Source organism: Octopus bimaculoides, chromosome 27, assembly GCF_046866305.1.
Source record: "Octopus bimaculoides isolate indiv1 chromosome 27, ASM4686630v1, whole genome shotgun sequence".
NCBI lineage: Eukaryota > Metazoa > Mollusca > Cephalopoda > Octopoda > Octopodidae > Octopus > Octopus bimaculoides.
The window spans coordinates 165,211-192,001 of record NC_142954.1 but is presented as its reverse complement, the minus strand read 5'-3'; the positions used below and the strand labels follow the sequence as shown (position 1 = coordinate 192,001).

Sequence of the window (26,791 nt, the reverse complement as noted above, 5' to 3'; positions counted from 1 at the left end):
TTTAATATTTATAAAAATATTTATTTCATTAAATTACAATTTTTTTTTTTTTATGATTCTTTGTAATCGTTTGTTGTCTGTCTTCCATACTGGCAACTGTGGACAACTTAGTATTCTTGGACATCCTTCACTGTTTCTGAAAGAAATAAAGAAAGTAAGAAATAAAGAAAACAAAAGAGAATACACAAACAAAAGAAAGAGAGAAACAAAAAAAGTGAGGTAAGAAAGAAACAAAAAACAAAAACAGGAATGAAGCAAAGAATAAATGAAGAAAAAAGACTTAATCAAAGGCCTCATTCTTCAAGGCCTGCTTTGAGTTTGTCATTGATGAGGCCACAAACAGCAACAAAAGGACTCTGGCAGAGAAAACTAACAACTAAGTGATTCTTCAATGCATTAAATAAATCACTGGATAGTTAGTTGGTGAAATAAAGAAGTGGCATTGAACCAGTGTGTGTGAGACCGTCCAGAAGAGTTGCAGGAGATTCCAAAGTCGTCTGGAGGCCGTAGTTGAAGCTAATGGCGATTATATTGATTGAATTTACTCTTTAGTATTTCAAGATATTTCTATGTAATTTTGGTAAATTATCTGTTAAAATGAGATGTCAGTGTTATTTCCATTTTTGCATAGTTTAGACAATTTATTTATCACACCTTGTATATGTGTATATATTTATGTGTCCCTCCACCATCACTTGACAACCAATGTTAGTGTGTTTATGTCCCCATAACTAGCAGTTCAGCAAAAGAGATTGATAGAATAAGTACTAGGCTTAGAAAGAATCAGTCCTGGAGTTGATTTCATCAATCCCTTTAAGGTGGTGCTCTAGCATGGCCACAGTCAAATGACAAACATGTAAAAGAATAAAAAAGTATATATATACATATATATATATAGAGAGAGAGACAGACAGATAGACATGTGTATATACATATGTATATCTATCTATCTAAGAAACAAAAAGAAAATACTCGAAGTTTATCATGAATAAAAGAAAATAATATTTACATCTTTATCAAAATAAGCTACCGGTTTCATTCATTTTTAAGCCATTTAGTCATGCTGTAAGAGAAGGGAAAATTATATATATAGCATACAGTGATATACAAAGATATGATGAAGAGGAATTAAATAACAGAGTGAGGTAAAGAAGTAACATAGAAATATGAAAGTTCATACAGTACAGAGTCAAATAAATTAAAATAAAATATAAGCATTAAATAAAAATAAAGCAAACCAAACCTATTGTAAAACATTAAAAATCATAAAGCAGGCCTCTCACAAAAAAGAAACAACCGAAACATCACAAATAATTAAATTAATTAAGAATAGTGATCAGGAGTAAATACTACAGCATTCACCTAATTAAACCATTAGAATTATCAAAATCATTTTTAAATGTTTAAAACAAGTCATTTGATTTTTAAAATAATTTCAAACAGAGTAACTTTAACATCAGCTGATTCTATTATTTTATTATTAATCCTGTTATTTACTGTAGCATCCTTTCTTTAATACTTAAATGCTGAATTTTATGATTACAATTCATTATTCTTTCATTTCATTTATTCTGGATACTTTAACAATTCTGCCAGCTTACTGCCAAATGAATAATAATAATAATAATAATAATAATAAATCTTAGACATGACACCAGGAAAACAACCCCAATGGGCACTGTGCACATTTTATTGATGAGCTCTATCATCTTAAATTTCATATTCTTAATAGCATTTTTATTAAGCATTCATGCTTACTAAAATTTTTTTTTTTTTAATTTTTCCAGTTCTAGTGCTTCTCGATATCATATAGTCAGCCAATGTATTCAGAATATCATATCTGTTATCCACCTCAGGTGTCTTGGTAGCATCAGAAAGAAAATTTTTACATTTTTATCAAAATAAGCTACCAGTTTCATTCATTTTTAAGAAATTGTCATGCTGTAAGAGAAGGGAAAATTTTTCACAATAAAAATATTAATAACAATAATAATAATGTATGCGTGATTATACCTGTGTCTTATACAGGAGATTCTAATTGCTCAGCCATCTCGATATACACTGATTTAAGGTGAGTGTAGTAGTTCATGGTAACAGCAGCATTCTCATGACCGATTCCAGACATCTTATAACCACCAAATGGCATACCAATAGCAAATACATTGTAATTGTTAACATAGATACTGCCAGTTTGTAAATTACCAGCAACACGGTGAGCTTGCTGTAAGTCTCTGAGGAGGGATACAGAAACAAAAAAAGACATAAAAGACTTAATTGCTTTACTTCATAAGAATTTATAAACTTAATATTTTAATTACAAGAAAATTGCAGTAAAGCTGCATGAAAATGGTGCCAGACATGACATATAGACCATCATACAACTTGTTTTATTCTTTTCTTCCATTTTGAGATGTGCATTGGATGTTTACTCCTCCTCTTCTGTTTTACAAATTCAGTGTGCACATGCACGTTGAGTGTTCACTCTTCTTTTTCGTGTTCCTACTCAAAACTGCTTACAGATCACAACCGTCTGACAAACTGCATGCATGAGGAGTGCTTCGTACTCTGATGGTTTTGAAATAAGCATTTTAGCAAGTGAAAATTGTAGTTTTCCTGAATTTGAAGTAAAATTTCAAAAATATTTTCAGGCACCGGTGCGGCTGTGTGATAAGAAGCTTGCTTCCCAATCTTATGGTTCTGAATTCAGTTCTGCTTATTTTACTGACATGCTAAAGATTCTGAAAGAGTAATATGGATCTTTATAATTTATGCAACTAACTCAGTCACACTTCATGCAAGGACTTGGCTAAGAGTACTCAAAAAGAATACCAAAGATATTCATTATCAATCAACAAGTCACTAAAACGATTAATGAAATATTAACTCCTTAATTCATAATATTGAGCACTCTGTAAATAAATTCATGCAACAACTAGACGCTGGACATTTATCACAGTTAAGAATATAATAATGCACAAATAATAATATAGTTGGCTCCATTATTATATATTTATTATTATGTGCATCATCATCATCATTTAATGCCCAAACATATTCCAACAATAGCATTAAAATGAAATAATGAACAACATACTTTGTAAAAACTCCTCCTGCTAGACCAAAACAGCTATCGTTGGCTCGGCTGACAACTTCTTCTTCCGAGTCAAAGACCAATAACGATAAAACGGCACCAAACACTTCTTCTTTGACTACAGTCATGTCGTCTCTGAGGTTTGTTAGTATGCAGGGTTTGATGAAGTTACCCCCTTGAAATTTTGGGTCCTCTAGAATAATTCTGCCTCCACCATATGCTACTGTGGCACCCTAGAAATAAAATACATTTATACAGATACGTAAATAAATAGCAATATCAGTCTTTTTGAGTATTGCTTGTGGTTACAACTCATTAAAAAACTAAAACTGGCTCTTCATCGGTTATGAGAATGAGAGTTCCAGTTAATCCTATCAACAGCCTGCTTGTGAAATTAATGTGTAAGTGGCTGAGTATTCCATAGACATGTGTAGCCTTCACATAATTCTTAGGCTGGAAAGTGGGCTAGTTTCTTAGGAATGTGAGGGGAGAGTAAAAAAGACTGAATGAAGGCTCACCTCCTTTTTGGCTATTTCTATAAAGTGTAAGGTTTTCTCAGCCTGTTCTTTGCTAATCATGGCACCAATAGTTGTGTCTTCCATCATGGGGTCTCCAGCTTTCATTTTACTTGTCTTTGCAATCAGCTTTTCCAAAAATTTCTCAGCAATCAGCTTTTCCACAAACACCCTGGTTCCATTGGAACAGACCTAATCGGTGGGGATATTTCAAAACAGGTAAGTAAATAGATTAGAAGCAGATGACGATGACGATGATGATGATGAGGAGGAGGAGGAGGAGATGACAATGGTTTCAAATTTTGGCACAAGGCCAGCTTGACTTACCTGCCCAGCATTCAGGAAATTGGCCAAAATAGCGCCATTCACTGCAGATTCTAAATCACTGTTGGCAAAGACAATCATTGGAGATTTACCTCCTAACTCCAGGGTCACGTGTTTTATTCCCTGAAGAAAAAAAAAAAACAGTGGAGGAGAGAGAGAAAACATCATGTGACCTTTGTTAGGAATAATACTGATGGGGCAAAGGTCAGATTAGGTTAAGTCATTAATGGAGCTGATGCTGATGCCACCACCACCACCCCTATAGTGATTAGAATGGCACCACCCACCATGCAGAAACCAAGAAGTCTATTGTACACACATACACACAGTAGCATAGCTAACAGGTCTGATGAGCCTACTCTGCTACACTGGCTCAACATGGCTTGGCTGAGGGGTGCAGTTTTTATACTCTTACCCAGGCGTATGTGTGTGTGTGTGTGTGTGTGTGCGAGTGTGTGTGTGTGTGTATATACATTGGATTGGATTACTATTGTTCAGCCCACTGCAGCACAAAGGCCTCAGCATGTCCTCTCCACCAATCACAGTCCAACATGGAGGCCATGAATTTGCGCTTGAGATCATAATGGTTGGATGAAGCTACTCCGTCACACAGGATCGAGATGGCTTAGTAGAGAGATACAATTTCTTTTTTAAACTCATACCCAGGAGCAGTTAAGCCAATTACATCAACTCCAGTGTTCAACTGATATTTATTTTTTATCAACCCCAAGATGATGAAAGGCAAAGTTGACCTCGGTGGAATTTGAACTCAGAACGTATGAACAGACAAAACACAGCTAAGCATTTCACCCAGTGTGCTAATGATTCTGCCAGCTTGCCAAACCCCTGCAATAACATCAATAAATATCTATGACAAGGATTGAAACCATGATGTTTGCTCTTACCTTTGCACAGGCCTCCATGATTTTCGTTCCAGTTGGTACACTACCAGTAAAAGTCATCTTGTCAATGTTGCTATGGTTACTGAGTAACTGACCAGTTGCTGTTGCACCCTGATGAGGAAAAAAAGACAGATAAAGGATGTTTTTCAGATCATCATCTGCATTATTAATGTCATCATGTGTATTTGTATATATGCATGCGTGTGTGTGAACATGTATGCGCATGTGTACATACATCTGTGTGTATGTGTGTGTGTGTGTGTGTATACACACACACACACACACAAACATACAGTGGTGGGCATGGTTCCACTAATCCGCTAACAGCTTATTAGTGAAGCTAACTTTATGTTTAAAGGATTAGTGTTTTGCTAACTTTGGAAACTGTTAGCTGACCAATTGCTTCCATTAAATTTAGTTCCACTAACTTTTTAAGTCTGCTAACAAAATTCATAGATTTGTTCCCGTCTGTTGTGGGCATGTCTCAAAGAGTCTGTCAGGCACACTATTGGCTGACCATGTGTACATGTGACAAGATGTGATTGGTTGACACAGCAGCAGCTAACCGAGCAGCATTGTGTAATTCTGCAGTTTTGAGTTGTGTTCACTTAACGACATTGTCACATTACAGTCAGTCTTACTGTGTCAGCGACAGCAGTGTACGTTATCGCTTATCATTATTGAAGGTGAAGACGTTTTGTTTGGCCTCAGGATGAACCTACAACTAAATAATAGCTACAACAACAAATTTAATCAAAAGCAAACAAAGAAAAATAAAACAAATCCCTCACCTGTATAACATTGTAACATCCAGCAGGTACACCTGCCTCAGTATACACTTCACCAAGCATCACTGCAGAAATCGGGGTTAAAGGAGATGGCTTGAAAACCATGGCATTACCACAAGCTAAAGCTGGTGCTGACTTCCAAGAAGCCATTTGAATTGGGTAATTCCATGCACCAATAGCTCCAACCACACCAAGAGGCTCACGACGGGTATAGTTGAAACTGCCTCCAGGTAAAATCAGATGTTCTCCTGTTAAATGCAAACACATGTAAATTGATTTCAAATTTTAGCACAAGGCCAGCAGTTGGGTGGAGTGGGGGTTAAGTCGATTACATCAACCCCAGTGTTCAACTGGTACTTATTTTATCAACCCCAAAAGGATGAAAGGCAAAGTCAACCATGACGGAATTTAAACTCAGAATATAAAGACAGACAAAATGCCGATAGCTGTTAATGATTCTGCCAGCCCACCACCTTCTATATATATATATGCCAGAGGGTGTAACTCCAGATAATACTACCATCCAGTGAAGCAAATACAGAATTACCCATGAGAGGAATTCACAGTGTAAGTGACAACTCCTAGAAGTCAGAGACGTTAAATACTAACCAATGCAGTTAGCCATAATATCTGGAAAATAACTGAGAGCTACCACAGTATCCTCCTGGATGATATAATCCTCTAAACTCACATTATTATATATATATATATATATATATATCTCAAATTAAATACACAACTAAAAGAGCTACTAATAGTTTCATGCTATCATCATACTTGAATAGGTACGTTTATAAATATGCCATATATCTTAAAGTAATCTTGTGTGTGTGTGTGTGTGTGTGTGTGTGTGTGTATGGTGCTCCAGCATAGCCACAGTCAATTGACTGAAACAAGTAAAAGAATATATAAGATGGGTTCCTTTCAGTTTCTATTTACCAAATCCACTCAAAGCTTTGGTTGGCCTGGGGCTATAGTAAAAGACACTAGCTCAAGATGCCACATAGAGGGACTGAACCTGAAACCATGTGGTTGGGAAGCTAACTTCTTAATCCCACAGCCACGTGCCTGCATCTCATACAAAAATATCAATTTGCAAACATTACTCAATGAATTTCACTGATGCAGATGACCATCACTGTCTTCAGACGGGTTTTTACTTAATTATGCAATTCCTGTCTCACTTTCTTCCTTGCAAAAAGGCTTACCTGCGAGGTTTGCTGCCAGACCCCCAAAATACTCCAGACAATCAATACAGCCATCAACATCGGCACGTGCTTCCCATATAGGTTTACCAGAATCCAAAACTTCAATTTGAGAAAAATCCTCTCGTCTTTCCTGGTGAATATCAAAATAAAATGGAGAGTTTAGACTGAGGATATTTAGGGGTGGGTAAGGAAACAAGGGTGGGGAACTGTAGAGGGTATCTTTTATTTGTTTGTTTCAGTCATTGGGACTGTGGCCATGCAGGGGCACAGCCTTGAAGGTTTTTACTTGGACAAATTGACTCCAATAAGTATTTTTTTAAAGCCTAGTACTTATTTTATAAGTCTCTTTTGCCAAACCAGTGTTTCAGGGATGTAAACAAACCAACACAGGTTTTCCAGTGGTAAAAACACATAAACACACACACACTACTCCTGGGAATGAGTATAAAAACTGCACCACTCTGCCAAACTATGTTGAGCCAGTGTGTCAGAGTAGGCTCATCAAACCAGTATGATCTCAGACTCAACTTCACAGCCTGCAAATTAGACTGTGGTTGGGTGAAGAGAACATGCTGTTGCCTTTATCTTGCAATAGACTAAACATAGGTAATCCAATCCAATCCAATCCAAGACATCCATAAAAACAAAAAAATGACAGAGTATGGAGAAAGGAAAATGTAAAAGACAAGGGACACCTTTAGCAACAGAGCAGCTTTGCGCAATATTTTTCCACGTTCAAAACCAGAGAGTTGAGACCAATGTTGAGCAGCAGACCTGGCACTGTTCACTGCATCATCCACATCTTCAGCACCAGATGAATGGAAAGTCCGCAGAACTTCACCTAGAGAAAGAAAATAGGAATCTTGATTACCAAATAATAAAAGAAACGTTTAACCCTTTAGCATTTGAACTGGCCACATCCTGCCCAAAAATTCGACCAGTGTTATGTTCAAACCTTCCAAGTTTGGCCTCTCACACATACCCTAGAATGCCATTCTAAAAAAAAATAATCACATTATTGAAACCTTGAAGGAACAAGATAATGCATGATCAATTGAAAATGATGTAAATAAACAAGACTTATGTTTGACCGAGTAATGTGAATGCAAAAGAGTTAATAATCACATTTCCTCACTTTTTACTATTAAAGTACAGAAGTACAGATGTGGTTATATGTGTGCAGGTATGACTCTGTGCTGATAATGTTCACTTTACAACGACAGGGTTTCAGGTTCAAACTCAATGGGCTAGTCTTCTAATATAGCCTCAAATTGACTAGTGTGTGTGTGTGTGCTCGCACACATGCATATGTTTCTCTGTGTGTTAGTGTGTGTAAGAGATGAGGAACAGAAATAAACACACTTGCAACCAAGTTATCTTTCTCCAGAGAGAGAGAGAGAGAGAGAGAGAAAGAGAGAGAGAGAGAGAGAAAGAGAGAGAGAGAGAGAGAGAGAGAGAGAGAGAGAGAGGCAGACAGACAGATTTACCATTCATCATTTGATAAGATAAGCACTAAACAAAGATAAATCCCTTGATTAAGGTGTCCCAGATGTAGCTACTCTCAGGGTTTGATAACATAATGAAAGTTATTTGACTTTTTTTTCTGATTCAGTTGTTGTCATCATCATCATCATCATCATCAACATTATCATTTTAATGTCTACTTTATTATGCTTGCAAGGGCCAGGCAGAATTTGTTGAGGCAAATTTTATATGGTCGGTCACCTTTACTGTCACCAACCTTTGGCTCAGGGCTATAGTAGAAGACCCTTGCCTGAAGTATCACACAGTAGGACTGAACTTGAGACCAGAAACTTTGGAAATGAACTTCTCAAGCAAAGAGCCATGCCTGTACCTCTTTCTTTCCTCTGCAGTCAGCTGTCATGGTTGGGCTTGAGAAGCTGTCTACATGCTGGTCAGTTTTTCACCCGTTTACCTGTTTGACTGCGACCATGCTGGGGCACCACCTTGAAGGGTTTTAGTCAAACAAATCAACCCCAGGATTTATTCTTTGTAAGCCTAGTACTTATTCTATCAGTCTCTTTTGATGAACTGCTAAATTACAGGAACATAAACACACCAGCATCAACTGTCAAGCGATAGCAGGTGGGGGGACACAAACACAGGCACACACACAGATATATATATGTAGATATATATATGTAGATATATATATATGACAGGCTTCTTTCAGTTTCCATGTACCAAATCCACTCTCAAGGCTTTGATCTGCTCGAGGCTATAAAAGACACTTGCCGAAGATGCCACACAATGGAACTGAACCAAGAATCATGTGGTTAAGAAGCAAGCTTCTTACCATGCAGCCACGCCTGCACAACAAGTAGACACAAGTGAACCAGCATACAGAGTCGCACGACCATGATACAGCTTCACGGTAGGTCAAAGAAGGCAACCTTTTTTAATGGTTACACAATCGGCTAGAAATAGCAGCCAAATCTTCATTAAAAACAGAACACAATACAATTGTAAATATACAAAAAGACAGTATGGTCATGACAGGAATGACTTTGATCATACGTATTCTTGATTAGGGTTGACCTAGGGCTAAATAACAACAAGTTTGCAATGTAACCTACCGGTTGAAGGTATGACCAATGGCAGAGTTTCTTTGTCTTGACCTTTTGGCTCAACCCTGGCCCCATTCACAAAATTTAGGCTCTGTTGGACGGCAGCACACTGCTCCTGGGCATATGTAGAGAAAGTTTGGTGCCATTTCTTGGCCACCAACTGGACAATAGATCTTCTCATTTCAGGGTAGAGTAGATGTACCTGGAAATAGGTAAGTTCTATGAGTAAGGTAGCAGTGGTGGTGATGTTTGTTGTGGAAGTGGTAGTAGTGGTGCTGATGGCGATGAAGATAGTGGGGTCGATGTAATCAACTAGTCCCCTCTCCCAAAATTTCAGGCCTTCTGCCTATAGTATAAAGGATTATTATTATTATTATTATTATTATTATACAAGGCGGCAAACTGGCAGAATCGTTAGCACATCAGACAAAATGCTTAGCAGCATTTTGTCTGTCTTTACATTCTGAGTTCAAATCCCATGAAGGTTGGCTTTGCCTTTCATCCTTTCGTAGTTGATAAAATAAGTACCAGTTGAGCCATGGAGGTCGATGTAATCGATTTACCCACCTCCTCTCGAAATTGTTGGCCTTCTGCTAAAATATGAAACTATTATTATTATAATTGACGGTGGTGGATTGGCAAAATCTTTCGTGCATTGAATACAATTCCTTGGCGCATTTCGTTAAAGCCTTCTATGTTCTAAGCTCAAATTCCACCAAGTTCAACTTTGTTTGTCATTCTTCCGAAGATGACAGAATAGATTACTTGACAAGTAGTGGGGTCACCCCTATTTCGAAATTGTTGACCTTGTGCCCAAATTATAAACTAATATTATAAGGATGATGAATTTGTAGAACCGTTAGATCATGGAACAAAACGACTTGCAGCATTTGTTCCATTTCTTTATATTCTGAGTTCGAATCACGCCAAGCACCAGTCAAGTAGTGGAGTCGACGGTATCGAATGACCCCCACCCTCTTCTCACTAGCCTTCTGCCTAAATAAGAAACTATTACTGAAGAATGTTGAGCACATAATAGGTCAAACAACTGATAAAATGAGTTGTGGTACTTAGTTATGTCCCTTTAACTACTGAACTGAAATGTTGCTGAGGTCAAGACTGTCATTCGTCTTTGCAAGACTGCAATTCCCAAACTCAAACATTTATGTCCTGTATCAATATAAGAAAGCATTAATATCATATCTAGGACGTAAACAGCAGAATTGGTAGAGCGCTTTATATTATATACCATATGACATTTATTTACATTCATTTACGTTTAGACTCGTTTCCTACAAGGACAGATAAAATAAAGTTCCAGAAAAGTACGAAGATCGATTTAATAGAATATATACTTCGATACAATTTGTAGGCCTAGAAAGCTATACAAGGATATTCAGCTACCATTATTAAGAGGTTATGTCACCGCAAGGTATTACATCGTTGGTTCATAAAGTCATTAACTTGAATTGCATCGGTCCATCACCGATATTTTTCAACCGATCTAAACTTAAAATGGAGAAGGACGAAATTACCGTATTCACTTGTGAATAAGTCACACAACTTTATACTTGATTTTAACTGAAAGAGAAAAATAACCAACTCGGGTGCGAGTTATATACGTGGCAAGGCTAAAATTATGAAACAAGATTTAACACAAAATTAAGGGTGTGTGACTTAAGCATGAGTAAATACGGTTATATAATGTTTGGTGAGTTTTTAAGCTGTTTGACACCTGGCAGAATCGTTAGCAGTATTTCGTCCGTCTTTACGTTCTGAATTCAAATTCTGCCCGGATCGACTTTGCCTTTCATTCCTTCGGAGTCGATAAAATAAGCACCAGTTGATTACTGGGGTCGATGTAACCGACTGGACCCTCCCCCAAATTTCAGGCCTTGTGCCTTTAGTAGAAAGGATTATTACTATTATTATCAAGGCGGTAAATTGACAGGATTGTCAGGGCATCGCATAAAATGCTTTACAGTATTCATCATGGTTCGTCCTTTAAGCCTTGAGTCAAAATCCCGTCGAGATCAACATTACCTTTCATACTTTTGGGTTCGATAAACAAAATAAAGTATCGGTGATGTACTGTAGTCCATGTGATCTACTTGCCCCTACCTTCGAAGCTACAAAAGGCAGTGAGCAGGCAGAACCGTTACTTTGTCAGAAGAAAAAAAATGCTTAACAGCATTTCTTATGGCTCTTTACGTTCTGAGTTGTAGGCCTCGTGCTGAAGTTAGGAAGTTATAATTAGCTACCATTTCTGACAGGTCGAGTAACCACATGGAATTATCCCGTTGGATCGCAAAGTCATTAATTTGTAGGGTTGGTGTATATTCGATTGAATCGCACCAGTCTATCACCTATATACATTCTACCTACTTACGTAGAGTGCACATGCACCCTACGTCAACTTTGCCTTTCATCTTTTGGGAGTTGATAAAATAAGGTGCCGGTTAATTAATGGAGTCGAAATAATCGACTAACCTCTTTTTCACTGAAATTGCCGACCTTGTGCCTATAGCAGAAAGCATTATTAACGTAAGCACTTAGTCTGGTGCCCTCACCGACTTTAAAAAGCAGAGCACACAGACAAAAACCCGCGACCTGGTTTCGGTTCTCGCTCGAGAATAATTTCATTTCACTTTCAAGTATGCTGTCCAGTTTCATAAAAATAATTATACAAAAAAGGTTTAAGCGAATTAACAGCTCTTTACACCTCTAAGTCTATAGAATTATATTATTTAAACAACAAAATATTAAAGATTTGCAGCAGTGTAAAGCATTTATGACACACGTACCGTCTTATAAACGAGCACCGACTGCTCAGTCAGCTACCGAAAGGGTCTCTTCGTCATTATTCAATCTGCTAGATATGGTAGCTAAATTGCCCTAACAATATACACCCTGCCTTCTTAAAACAAAACAAATTTACATTACGTTGCTCTATATAAAAAATGTCTAATGTCTTTAAAATAAACAAATAAAGACGGGACGGCCAAGGTTCGAATGTTTTTGATAATAGGTTTGCATGATATAGGTTGACCCAAAGTTAAACACTTGAGGCAACGGTGCGATATATCTACCGCACCAAAAGTAGATTTATAAATCTAATTATTATAACCATTATAGAGAAGTTGGAACCACAAACCTCTTTAAAAAGTGTCCGAGTCGCCGATGCTGATGGAATTATGTCACTAGTATGGGGAATAACTCGCAGCCAACTGTTGACAAAACATGTGCGTCGGGCTCTCGTAAATATGTGTGTACTTATAGATGATTAAATGAATCTGTGTATCTGTACAGGTACAGATACACAGTGTGAGTATGTGTACGCGCGTACAGATGCATATATGAGTGGATGTGCGAAAGGCAAAAATCAACCTTGGTAGAATTTAAACTCAGAACGTGAGTTTAAATGCTAGTTGCTTCGCTCGTCACACCAAGCTAAACCTAATCATTAAGCAGACCCTGGCTCAGATTAATATCCCCTCAGTTCTGGGGCCATCAAGGTTATCCAGAAGTGATGAAAAGAGACCAGATTGTCTTACCGCCTGTCCTTGGGGAACGAAATCGAAGGGGCCCAATTGTGTAGGTTTACCCCGTCATTTTTATAAAGTCCCATCCTGGATGAAACGGTAGCTTCGTAGATATGGGTCACAATTTAGTCCAATACGGAAGCAAAAATCACTTCGCATGTGACATGCAATTGTAAGTTACAATTACATAGCACTGGTGTCAGCTATTCTTAGATGATAATCGGTAAGTGTTTAATACTACGGAGATCCTAAATAAAAACCGGGGCATTATTCTATCGTCTGAGGTATGTAAATTATTATTTTTAATTATCATTTATTATTCTACACTCTTCTGGGTGTATATTTTCCGATCTAAAAGGTAACTTCCAATAAATTTAGGTGATTCTCCTAGCAGCCGATCGTAATGTTTACAATGAAGGCCACTGTCTACTTTGGCCGAGCCTAGAACAATGCAATATTATAAATTATTGAATACAGAATTATATCCATTTCGTATTCGTTTCCTACACATATTTTTACACCCGTTGCACTATTTAAATTTTTTTTTTTTATTTTCGTTTCCTGGTCAAGTTGTAAACATTAACCGAGTCTTGTGTTCTGTTATTCTATTATTGATGTTAAGGTTGATTTATTTTCGTTTTCAAACTTTAAAATTATTCTAAAAACGAGGAAACACACGGAACATACCATTGTGAGGGACATAGATGTCTTGACACCGTTTCGTTTACGTAAAAATTGGAATTTTGGAAAAAATTTTTTTTTACAACCGAGATTTCTGTTTTTGTTTGCGTGAAATTATTAAAAAATTGTAAGATTTGGCTGTTATTTGTAGCATGTGAGACACCTAGGCTTGACTTTATGTGCTGGTTGAAAATCACCTAAAATCACCATTTAATTCTTCCAAATATTTCTGTTAAAACTGTATTGAAACCAACTGTGGGGAATTTTTTTTGTTATCACAGCAACTGGTCACCATTTTTTGAAACTTGAAAACTATCAAAGTAGACATTGGTTTTGAAAAAAGTGGCTTGCAGTCCAACAGGGGAGAGAAAATTGTATGATCTTTCGATATTGATTGTTAAACACCAGAAATTATCAAGATATTTTATTAGCAACCTCAATTACGATCGGGTCAAAGTTGAGGAAAGATTTCTTTAAAAAGAGGAGCTGACTATGCTTCGGACTCTCTCAACTTCAAAAACAACAACTATGCTGACCAATTTTTACTCCCAAGGATCATGGAACAGTACCAAATAATGATGCAATACTTGCAATTTAATAATTTCAAATAGATAGGGAGAAAATAACGAAAATTTGGAAATTGCTCGTTTTGCCCCACCCCTATAGCTTTATATGTGCATCGAGATCCAATCCCTAAGAAAGAACCATTCCACGTTCTATAGATAATTTATAAATTCGTATGACATCAACATTTTGTACTGTTTTTCAAGTGTGTCCTCCCTTTCATACAATGTGATTCACAAAAGTTTTGACTACAATCAGGTACGCTCTTTATCACGTCAAAACCTAGTTATTTTAGCGGCTGAGTCACTTCCTTTGTTAATTCAGTATAAATTTAATCAGGCGTCGTTCGACTTTAGACCCGATCACTTTCCATACAGACACAATACAAAAATATTTACTGTTTCCTTTCGACATCGTCCATGACAAAGAGTTGAAACAATCGGTTCATACATCGATTCTGTTTTAAGGTTTAATATTTATTTTACTTTGTATTTTCTTTCCTTGTCGTATGGACCCAGCAAGATTAATCTCTAAATATCAGTGATATTATTTTTATCAATCACTAAATGTTTTGCTTTGATTTCTGTGTTTCAAATGAAATTTCATTAGGCAATTGTAAATATACGTTGTAGGTTTTTACGTGTACACACTGATTATATATACTCTTTTACTTGCTTCGGTCATTTGACACACATATATATAATCAAAATAAGCAACAAGGATATCCAAAGTTAATGCAGTACGATCGTTTCCTGCGACTCCATTTAATTAAGCAATGTGAACATTAGAATTATTTAGAATTATTTACTAGCCTGTATGGTCTGGCTAAGTCAAAATGTTTTTTTGTATTCTTCCTTTCTACTTGGAGAGTTTAAATGTAGTTATGAAAATATGTCCTTCTGTTTAAATGTAATTTCAGTAAATTTCTATATCTTTGTGCAGCTAAGGATTGCTCTGCATTTTACATTTGATGTAATGTTCACATTGCTTAATTAAATGAAGTCGCATGAAACGATCGTACTGCATTAACTTTGGATATCCGTGTTGCTTATTTTGATTTTAATCACCTTATTTTGAAATTGTATGGATAATAACCATACTTAATTCTGGTGTCCAAATGATTTTGAAGACTGTGGAATAGATGATAATCAGATGGGGCAATGTCGTTTCAAGTACGGCAAAGCACCACGTATCTCAGTCCTTTGTCATCTCCTTTGTAAGTTTCAGCATTTTGAGATCGACATTCAATATTTCATCCCATGTCTTCCTGGGTCTCCCTCTTTCACAACTTCCCTACACTTTAAGTGATTGACACTTCTTTATGCAGCTGATCTCATCCATCCGCATCACATGACCAAACCAACACAGTCTCCTTTATTGCACACTGCATATAATTCGTTTTATGCCCAACTTTTCTCTACATGCAGCATGACATGACTCTCACCATATTCAACCTTTCCTTCTTCTTTTCTTGTCTCTTCTTTTTATCTATTTATTTTCAACTCTGATGAAGCTCCATGATTCAAATCGGTTTTATCACCAGCTATGACAAATATTCTCTTGGTATCATAATGGTAATTCTAAAGAACATTTTCAGCAGAAACAGCTGTTAGATGGGATGCAGTCTTTTTGTAAATTATTAATAAATAATAATGGATGCAAATGAATTGTTGTTTGTTATCTCCATTTTCTGTTTTCTTTATATATATATATATATTACTGTCATTCAGTCACTAAATTTCTTTTCTCTTTCAGTATTTCAGCAATGTTGCGCACTGTAATATATATTGTGGCTCTCATTTGCCTAAATTCTGTTATTGCTGGTAAGTTTATGACTAATCTGTTTATCAACCTTATCCTTCCTTCTTTTCCATATCCTACATTATCTTTTAATCCACCTCATCAATTTCTGATTTTTTCCAGTTACTTTTGTTTTTGTTTAACCTCCAAACAGCTCTGATTGAACAGATGTAAGATTGACCTGCTAGAAATAGCTGTCAAATCTCCATCAATAACACTCTGCTGTCTTAAAAAACAGGACACAGTGGAAAAAGTAACCCTAGGTAGAGAAAAGCATGGATAAGATCAATATACATAACCAGTCTGACCACTGAGTTATAGTGGTCATTCAGCCATGCCAGTAGCTGAGGTATTATACTGTCTGCTATTTCATACTAACTGACCACTGAGCTATCCTGACTTGTCAGTACTTCCCGCCTAACTGTTTCCAGTTCATTCCGTATATGCTACATGATGATGATGATCATCATCATTTAATGTCTGTTGTCCATGCTGGCATGGGTTGGATGGTTTGACCAGGGCTGGTAAGCTGAGGGGCTGCACCAGTCTGATTTGGCATGGTTTCTACAACTGGATGCCCTTCCTACTGCCAACCACTCCGAGAGTGTAACGGGTGCTTTTACCTGCCACTGGCATAGATGCCAGCTGTGTGGCACCAGTATCTGCCACGACTGCGATTCTACTTGGCCTTCTTCTCGAGCACAGCATATTGCCAAAGATCTCAGTCACTTGCAATTGCCTCTGTGAGGCCCAACACTCGAAAGGGGCTTTTTAGCACCACATCAGTAAAAGTGCTAGTTATGCAACACCAGCATTGGCCATATTGCCACTTCCATCATGCCCAACGCTCAAAAGGTGCTTTACGTAAATTGATGATATAAAATACATTTATAAAATAAAATTAACACAGAATTTTGCCTCTCGCAATATAGAAACATTTTTCATGGCACCAGCAGACAAAATGGAAAAGGCAATGCCCTGGAGGATACTAAGGGAGATGCACTGGAACAGCCACTCTGACTCCTGGGGCTTGCACTTGTGGACAGCAATCTACACCCTCATAGCAGTGAGCAACGATATGGTTCAAGGGGCCAAGAACACTGAAGTTCTCAACTGTCATCTATTTGACCATGAACCTATCAGAGATCGACCAATACCTTGAGAATTTTCTCCCTCTCTTCCTCCCCCTGTGTTGTTTATTGAACCGTTTACCAGCTGTTCTACCTTTTGGTTTCATTTCAGACACAGCGTCATCCGAGAAAATTGTCTGTTATTATGGAACAGGTCTTTCAAATTACTCTACTCCTTTGCCACCTGGTCTGGACCCTACCTTATGTACTCATTTGATCTTTATTGGATCCACTATAATTGATGGACAGATCAAACCCCCAAAACCAACTGATCCACAGATGTACTATGAGAAAATTCCTTTAATGAAAAAACTTAACCCAGAGCTGAAAGTTTTATTATGCAATGGAGGAAATTTCAATGGGGTCCTTGCCACAAGTCAGAATCGATCCAGGTATAGCGCATCTTAGAATATATGGACTAATCAATTATCTTATATTATAAAAGAGAAGCTCATCTCCGTCTGTCCATCACAAAATATATGTGAAAGAGAGGGGGAGAGGAGGAGAAAAAGTTGTTGCTATTGAGAGAGAAATACACTGAGATAGAGAGAGTGTGTATGTGTGTGTGTGAAAGATAGATAGATAGATAGGTAGTGTTGTCACCATAGTAACTAAGAAATTTTGATTAGAAATACAGGAACTTTTAGTGCAAGTTTGTCAACACAGCACATCACAGACTCAAAACAAAAAAAACAAGAGTTTCAATATATTACCATATAGATAGTTATTTTTTGGTTGTTTGTGTGTGTGTGTACTCTTTTACCTTTTCAGCCATGCGGCTGTGGTCATGCTGGAGCACCACCATGTTTACTCTTTTATGTTCTAAGTTCAAATTTCCTCAAGGCTGTCTTTGCCTTTCATCTTTTCAGGGTCAGTAAAATAAGTACTAGTTGAGCACCAGTGCTGACTGTTATCAGCTTAACTAATCCTGAGTAAGAGTATAAAAACTGCACCCCTCTGCCAAGCCATGTTGAGCCAGCATAGCAGAATAGGCTCATCAAACCAGTGTGACCTGATGGTCAAATTCCTAGCCTCCATGTCAGACCAGCTGATGCTGGTGGTGGTGATGGTGATGGATGCAGTGGCAGTGGTGATGATGGTTGTGGTCAGCCAGGAGCTATAATAAAAGACACTTGTCCAAGGTACTGTGCAGAAGAACTGAACCTTAGACCATGTGGTTGTAAAGCAAGCTTCTTCACCATATAACCATTTTTTAAATTTTCAATTTTTCTTCTTCCAGATTTGCCAACAGTTCACTGCCTATTCTCAGGAAATATGGTTTTGATGGGTTGGATCTTGATTTCGAATTTCCTGCTTGGAATGGTTTACCCAAGTCTCAGAAACATTCCTTCAGTCTTTTATTGACGGTAATTTACTTCAAAACTTTACAAGTATTTAATCTGTTATATTGGGTTTTCGATATCCATATTTTGTCAGCAATAACATCAGGAGTAATAGTGTTCCAACTGGGTATTTTCTGGTTGCCAGCATATTTGATATTGTCGAGAAAGTGTCTATATATAAAAGACACATACAGATATATATAAAGGTCATATACAAATTTATAAAGGACATATGCAAATATATAGTCTAGTTTCCAAAATTTTTTGGTTGATGAGGATATATAATCCAAGCAGGTACCAATATGAACGTCTACCAAATTCACTCTCAAGACTTTACTCAGTCCAAGGCAATAATAAAAGACACTTGTGGAAAGTGCCCCACTGTGGGACTGAACCTGGAGCCATGTGGTTGGGAATCAAGCTTCTTACCACACAGCCACACCTGCACCTTTAGTATAGTTTATTTTATTTGTATATTTATATTCATACCACTACTGGTATCATTTGTTTTCTTTACTGTCCTCAACATTCGTTTATTATTCCCAGCAGCTTTTTCATTGGTGAAGCCACCAAAAGTGAACAATATTATCATTAAAGGAGTGAGATTTTAATGATTTGGGGGGGGGGGATAATAACTGACGAGGAATGAGTATATCCATATCTTGTGTCTGTATTTCCCATTCATTCCTTTGTCATGCTTCTGTTTCATTTTTGAGACTCTATGTATAAGTATATATATATATATATATATATATATATATATATATATATATAGGAACTCTATGAATTGTTTCAACAAGAAGCTGCCCTTACCAACAAACCACGTTTGATGCTGACAGCAGCTGTTGTTTCCACAAAGGAGATAATTGATGCCTCTTATGAAGTCCCTATTCTTGCTAAGTAAGTAATTCTATATTTGTTCATGTCCTTTATGTCCTGACTATGTTGTTTATGTCTGTAAATGATCTTTATGTCTGTATATGTCCTTTACATGTATGTGCTATATATCTGTATATGTCTTTTACATCTGTATCTGTCCTGTATAGCTGCATGTGTTCTTTATGTCTATATGTGTCCTTTATGTATGCATTTGTCCTTTATAGTTGTATGTGTCCTTTATATATGTATGTAATTCCAGCATCCAACTGATAAAATGTCAAGAATGTGTCAGCACCATGAAGAATGTTTCGGTGCCATTCTTTTTCCCCTTTCATTGTTCTCTATGTCTTTGTCTAAGAAGAAAGCTATCATAGAATCTCTGAGACTGTTAGGAGGAAAGAGACAGGGAGAAAAGGAAGTTATCCTCAAACTGGGGACCAAGATGAAGAAACTTGCAACAGAGTGAAGTCTCTTCTGAAAACATCCAAGGTTCAAGTAGTTGTATTAAACCAGGCAATAATTTAACCCTTTAGTATTGAAACCAACCATATCTGGCTCAAATATGCCTCCTGTTTTATATTTCAACTGCACAAATCAGACCTCTCACACCTACCCTACAGTGTCATTCTTTCCTTGCTCTCTGAATCTTTCTCTCTCATCTAACTTACCCCTAAACAGAGTCCTGGACTTCATCAACCTGATGTGTTATGACTACCATGCTTTTGCTTACTACGATCCCTTCACTGGATTTAACAGTCCACTCTACCCCGAAGAACATGATTCCATCTATGGCAACCGGTCCATTGTAAGTCTCAACATACCCTTCATTAGTCTTTTCTCTATTTACAATTCTCAATTTAATTAGTTCTGTCATTCAATGAATAACCTTTTTTTTATTTGACATGGTGCTCTTACAGGAATCTGTATATACTGCAATAGAGTCAGAGGGCAAAAGAGATTTAAAGCTCAGAGGAAGATAACCATTTCTAAACATATCCATAGTTTATCTTTTGTGAAGAACTGTTTTTTTTCTCAAAGAGTGAAAAGAGATAGAAGAACATACATCTTATTGCATATAATTCTTTTATTATTATTATTATCATCATAGTAGCCATTTATGATATTTCATCCTCATTTGGAATCCTTTTATTTTAGTTACTTCTAGAATGCAGGAATATAAGAATAACTGAGTCATCATCATTGTCATTTAACGTCTGCTTTCCATGCTGGCATGGGTTGGACAGTTTGAGGGCTGGCGAACCAGATGGCTGCACCAAGCTTCAATTTGATCTGGCAAAGTTTCTACAGCTGGATGCCCTTCTTAGTGCCAACCACTCTGAGAGTGTAGTGGGTGCTTTTTATGTGCCACAGGCACGAGGGCCAGTCAGGTGATGCTGGCATCAATCATGCTTAAATGGTGCTTTTTACGTGCCACTGGCACTGGCATCGACTATGCTCGAATGGTGCTTTTTACATGCCACCAACACGGGAGCCAGTCAGGTGGCACTGGCAACGACCACACTCGAATGGTACTTTCTACATGTTCTGTATATATATATATATATATATATATATATATATATATAAAATATATATATATATATATATATATATATATATAATGTATGTGTGTGTGTCTTTTTGTTTGTGTTTGTCTTCCACCACTGCTTGACAACTAGTGTAGGTGTGTTTATGTCTCCATAACTTAGCAGTTTAGCAAAAAGACTGATAGAATAAATACCAGGCTTTAAAAGAATAAGTACTGGGGTCAATTTATTCAACTAAAAATTCTTCAAGGCAGTGCTCCAGCATGGCCACAGTCTACTGTCTGAAGCAAGTAAAAGTTAAAAGATGTATATCTGTTTTCAGGTTTTCTCTGCTAACTACTGGGTTCTGAAGGGGATGCCAAAATCTAAAGTTGTTGTTGGAATTCCTGTGTATGGCCACAGCTACAAGCTGGTGTTTAAGAGTCTCCATGGTGTCCATGCTCCCAGCTATGGACGAGGTGACAATGGTGGCTATGTCACTTATTCACAAGTAAGAGTTGCCTTCTTGCTTTTTCTGAACATTCTCTCTCTCTCTCTCTTCTCTGACAATAAATTAGCATTGAGATCATCACTTATCAACATCATCATCACTCACCATCATCATCAGTCACCATCATCATTAATCACCATAATCGTCAGTCACCATCATCATCAGTCACCATCATCATTAATCACCATAATCGTCAGTCACCATCATCATCAGTCACCATCATCATTAATCACCATAATCGTCAGTCACCATCATCATCATCTGTCATCATTATCATCATCAGTCACCATCATGATTACCATTACCACCATTTTCTTTGTTACGATTCCTCACTCTACAATTTCTGCTCTTTGTTGTAAAAAAATGGAAAGACATATAGTATAATGTAGTTTGAGCTAAATTAGGTCATGATGGTCATGGCCAGAGTGCCTTTGATCTGTTAGACTAGGACTGACCTGAGGCTAAGCAACAACAATAGCAGATATCTGATCACCACTATTTAGATTATTATAGCATCTTACAAAACTCATTAAAATTTTCTCTCTATACATCATCATCATTGTCCTCATCGTTTAACGTCCGTTTTCCATGCTGGCATAGATTGAACAGTTTAGCCAATAATAATAATTATTATTATCAGGGTCGACTTTGCCTTTCATCCTTTCAGGGTTGATAAAATAGTTACTAGTCAAGTACCAGGATGGTGGTGGTGGTGGTGGTGGTGGTGGTTGCTACTGTTGCTGTTGTTGTTGTTGTTTAGCCCAGGTCAGCTTTGACTGTGCAGAGAGCTGTGACCATAGATGTTCTGGCCTTGACCATCCTTATCTTTTGTTAAGGCATAGTGTATCTTGGATTACATTACCCTCCTTGTTGTTGTTGTTGTTGTTCTCAGACGATAGAGTTGGAATATCTTTGATCATATGTGACCTGGGGTTAAAACAATGACCCTCTCTGAATTTCTCTCCCCACCACCTCTTTCTACTCCACAGGTGTGCAAATACCTCCAGTCAAACTTCACCAGGGTGTTCAATGAACGGTGTCAGGTACCTTACATGTACAAGGACCACCTATGGATTAGTTATGAAGATGAAGAGAGCATCAACATAAAGGTAACAGCAATTTTCTTGCTTATACAAGGGGGTGCTGAAAAGTTCCTGGCTTTAAGGGTACCATGAAAGGCCTGGCTGGAGGCTTAACCTTCTGGGTTCTTTTTACAGGGCTTAGAAAAACTGAAGGACCACAGCAATAAATGTGTGAATCTGAGGGGAGGGGAATGTATTGAATAAAATCATAGTGAATTGATCCTCCTTGTATTTTCTTTTACCCAAAGCAAGGAACTTTTCAGCATCTCTTCATATACGTGTGTGTGTGTATTGATGTGAAAATTATTTGTGCTGGTTAGTATCTGCCAGGTTTTCACATAAATGGATCAGATCTCATCATGCATCCAATCAAATAGCCCATGTACGATTTTTCTTTCAGTTTAATTTAAATTCTTCTTGAGAGAGTATTTTTGCATTTGCGTGTGTATGTGTGCAATACTTGGAATCTGTGCTTGTGTAGATTTATGTGTTTCATTTTATGTCTCTATTATCTTGCTTATAGTTACATGTTTAGGCATGCACATATGTACTCAAATGCTGAACCTTTGGAAATGTCTACAAGAATTTGACAGTTCCATTGATGGCTTGTGTCTGTAATCATATTAGCTTTCACCCTTCTGGTTTTGAGAAGCCTAATTTCTCAAGATTGGTGCTTAGACAATCTGTTCTGTATATTATGCCCCAATAATTACAGGTATAAATCTGGACTTGTACAAAAATATGTGCGCATACATGGACATGAAAAGAGAGAGAGATATAAAGGGAGGAAAAGAGAGAGAGAGAAAGAGACTGGTAAACAGACGGATAATGTATAGCTTAAATATACAATGCAACACTGCTTCCAGTGGATTTGAACCTAAGATGAACCCAAGACTGATCGTTCAATACTCAATATCTTTTCCATTCAGCCGTCATATTTCCTTTTCTCTTCCAGGCAAACTGGATCAAGAGCCATGGTTATCCTGGTATTATGGTGTACTCAATGAACTATGATGATTACTCGGGTGTTTGTGATGGTGGCAAGACAAAGAATCCACTCCTGAAGATTATTAACAAGTTCCGGCTGTAAGGCCCCCACATCCCACATCCCTGCCCTGCCTACTTTCATTTCCTAACTTCTCTTGCCCCCCACCTGTTTTTATTATTCATGTGTACCCTAATATTTTAAATGCTAGCACTAACCCTTCATTGTGCCTCTTTCCTCACCTCTCAACTTTACAGGCCTTAAAGTTTACAAAATCCAACCACACCCCTACTCCTTTCATCCTGTTTTACCTACCAATTTTGATTGCGGATCTGCTCATGGAGCCTAAAAAACATAGCTTTGCAGTATTTTATTTTGTGTCTTTCAGTTGTAAGTTCAAATTCTACTCAACCTTTCTTTGTCTTTCATCCTTCTGGGAGCGGGGGGGGGGGGGGTCACTAAAATCAGTAGCATCCCATTGAATAAATCCCACATATCCCACAAAATATGTGGCATTGTGTATGTCAGAAATAATAACAATAATAATGATAATAATAATAATAATGACCACAGTTGACTTTGCTTCACATCCTTTTGGGGTTAATGAAATAAGCACCAGTTGAACACTAGGGGGCCAGGTTAACTGACTGTCCCCCTCCCACCAAATTTCAGACCTTTTGCCTACAACAGAAAGGATTATCTTCATTATCATTGTTATTTACTATCCTCTTCTTTCAATTTTGTTTCCATTTCTTGCCGAGTGTCTTCCCAGCACCAAGGGCAAAGAAACTCACTGTATACATTGGTAGACCATTAGATATGAACACACTAGATGGCTCATTTACAAAGTCATGTGATAGAAAAGATGGAGAAGAAAGAAAGAAAAAGGAAATAAGAAACCATTTTTTATAAAAAGGGGGGAAAAGGTGGAAAAAAAAAGAAGAAAATTCACAGCAACAATGCTCTTTTCAATATATGTGACGTACCAGTTAAAACAATCTTTTGTTCTTTTTGCATGGATGGTAAACTAGGGATCATCCTCAAATAATCTTCAGTTCCTTTTTTTGATCATTCCAAGTGCTCCTACAATCACTGGTATTGTAACTGTCTTGAAATGCCACATTTTTTTTCAATTTCAATCAGCAAATCTTTATATTTTCTGAGCTTTATTAAATTCTTTGGCCGAGATATTATTATTCAACTTTGCCTTTCATCCTTTTGGGGTCAGTAAAATAAGTACCAATTGAACACTGGGGGCAATGTCATCGACTCATCTCCTCCCCCAAAATTGCTGCCCTTGTGGCAAAATATGAAACCATTATTGTTATTAAGTTGGTGAGCAGACAGAATTGTTAGCACACTTTAATAATAATAATAATAATAATTACAGTGCGGACTGGATGCTTTTTAAGTGGCACCTGCACTGGCAGGTCACCAAGTAACTTTGCAAGATAAGTTGAGAGGAGAGAACATTTTTCTTTTTCATTTTACATTTTTGAAACAAATAAAGAAATTATTATTATTATTAATAATGTTGTTGTTTTTTAAATTAATTTTTCATTTCCACAGAACTGTTGTTTTCTTTGATTGTTCTTCTTCAAGAAAAGAGAAAAAATTCCCCCTCAGCCCTCCAAATTCTTAAATGTCTGTCACAATATTTTGGTAGTTCTTGCCTTTTATCTTCTATTGCATCCATGCTAGGGCACCATTTTGAAGGGTTTTAGTTAGGTGCTTCTAATAAACTGCATGCTCGCACTTTTCCTCAGACCATGCATTTTTAGTTCTACTAAGTCAAAATTCAAGAAAATCCTTGGTATTGCCATAACATTGTCCAGGACATTTTTACTCCTTGCTGGACAGAGTACTATTTGCTCAATGGATAGCATATTTATAAGGTCAAGCAGAGACTCTGCCTACCTTTGCTCGTGTAATAACATATCTGAAAGGAAATGGCCCTCAGGTTGAAATCTAGAAGAAATAAGTGCAGGAAGAAATCTAGGTTGGTTAATACCTCTTCTGTCTTTATGAAGCTCTCTTCAAAGGAGTCCCCATGGCTTAGAGCAGTGGTTCCCAAACTTGTTCGGGCTACTGCCCCCTTGGCACCCAGGCCCCTACAAACATGGACCACTTTCTGTATCAATTTCAAAACAACTGTATTTCACAAATAAACCTCAACCTGATTAATCCATCATTTTTGTTGTTTTTACATCCATCCACCCCTTTTGGCCACCCTATTATTACCCCACTTTTCTTCAACACCATCCTGTATCTTTCCATTACCTCTAGCAGGGTATATTTTCATTTACTCTAGCTGTTTCTGTTTGCTTATAACGACTTCCAACTGAATCCATATTTCAAACATAAGTTGTAAAGCTTTCTCTGACTCATGCACATATACCTGCTACGTTCATATTACTTGTCAGCTCTTATCATCATCATCATCATCGTTTACCATCCATTTTCCATGCTGGCATGGGTTGGACGGTTTGACTGAGGTCAGGAAAGCCAGTGGCTACACCAGGCTCCAATCTGGTCTGGCAATGTTTCTACAGCTGGATGCCCTTCCTAATGCCAACCACTCTGAGAGTGTAGTGGGTGCTTTTTACATGCCATGGGTACAGGAGCCAGTCAAGTGAGCCTGGCATCGATTGCGTTCGGACTGTGCTATTTACGTGTCACCAGCACGGGAGCCAGTCATCTTTTAATAAATTAAAATACTTTGTATAAAAATACCTTCTGATATTCCATGACACACACTTCTCAAAAGCTCACTTACAGAACCTCTATGAACACTTTCGCTAAAATGGTGATCCTTTTACCAATATTACTTCTCCATGTCTTTCTTTGTTATTTTGCCCCCATGTTTGCCCTGGCCCAACAAACAATCAAAAACCTCTAGCTACCACCATCCCATTTTTAATCCAGACATATCTAGGAGAACACTATTCAATGTGTCTTCCTTTACTGTTTCGCTTTAAACCATGTGGACCAGTGGAACTCAACTGTGGTCCACACGGCCCTCCGGGGTCCATAGAAGAGTTTCTTGTTAAAATTTATGTGCAATAAATTGGTTTTATTTCTTTAATACACAAAATATTTTCACAATTTTTTTAAGCATTTAATAATAAAAATATAAAAGGATTTTTTTTTTTTTAAACACTGAGTGGCTACGGGGGTACAGCAGAGTAAAATAGAAAGCAAAAGGATCCATATGAAACACTGATGTAGATCAATGATCAAGCACTTCCAGCCGCGACCACCACTCTTTAATTTCGGACATATTTTCAATGAGAACAGTTTTAGATGTGTCCTTTGCTTTTATTTACCCTTAA

At 37.3% G+C, this 26,791-nt stretch overlaps 2 protein-coding genes across 9 annotated transcripts; one reads left to right on the top strand and one right to left on the bottom strand.

The window, feature by feature from the left end:
- Window positions 1-13,089, bottom strand: LOC106875644 (4-trimethylaminobutyraldehyde dehydrogenase). Of its 5 annotated transcripts, none has more exons than XM_014923876.3 (12): window positions 12,971-13,089; window positions 9,426-9,618; window positions 7,524-7,669; window positions 6,829-6,958; window positions 5,624-5,868; window positions 4,836-4,943; window positions 3,934-4,053; window positions 3,610-3,798; window positions 3,095-3,324; window positions 2,014-2,231; window positions 1,010-1,063; window positions 1-136 (listed from the first exon to the last, which is right to left on the bottom strand). In XM_014923876.3, exons 2-10 carry the CDS (start codon window positions 9,595-9,597, stop codon window positions 2,021-2,023), a joined length of 1,551 nt encoding a protein of 516 aa, XP_014779362.1. In that variant the 5' UTR covers window positions 9,598-9,618; window positions 12,971-13,089; the 3' UTR covers window positions 1-136; window positions 1,010-1,063; window positions 2,014-2,020. The 5 variants fall into 5 exon arrangements, with proteins under 5 accessions (XP_014779362.1, XP_089199341.1, XP_014779361.1 ...); XM_089343215.1 differs by lacking the exon at window positions 12,971-13,089 and adding an exon at window positions 12,571-12,699 and having other exon boundaries at window positions 2,014-2,738; XM_014923875.3 differs by lacking the exon at window positions 12,971-13,089 and adding an exon at window positions 12,571-12,699.
- On the top strand, window positions 13,048-24,988 carry LOC106875645 (acidic mammalian chitinase). 4 transcript variants are annotated; one of them, XM_014923881.3, is made up of 9 exons: window positions 13,048-13,181; window positions 15,959-16,026; window positions 17,246-17,525; window positions 18,374-18,500; window positions 19,252-19,376; window positions 20,034-20,160; window positions 21,225-21,392; window positions 22,382-22,501; window positions 23,430-24,988. In XM_014923881.3, exons 2-9 carry the CDS (start codon window positions 15,969-15,971, stop codon window positions 23,562-23,564), a joined length of 1,140 nt encoding a protein of 379 aa, XP_014779367.1. In that variant the 5' UTR covers window positions 13,048-13,181; window positions 15,959-15,968; the 3' UTR covers window positions 23,565-24,988. The 4 variants fall into 4 exon arrangements, with proteins under 4 accessions (XP_014779367.1, XP_014779365.1, XP_014779366.1 ...); XM_014923879.3 differs by having other exon boundaries at window positions 13,089-13,242; XM_014923880.3 differs by having other exon boundaries at window positions 13,089-14,461.
- The last annotated feature ends 1,803 nt before the right edge of the window (window positions 24,989-26,791 follow it).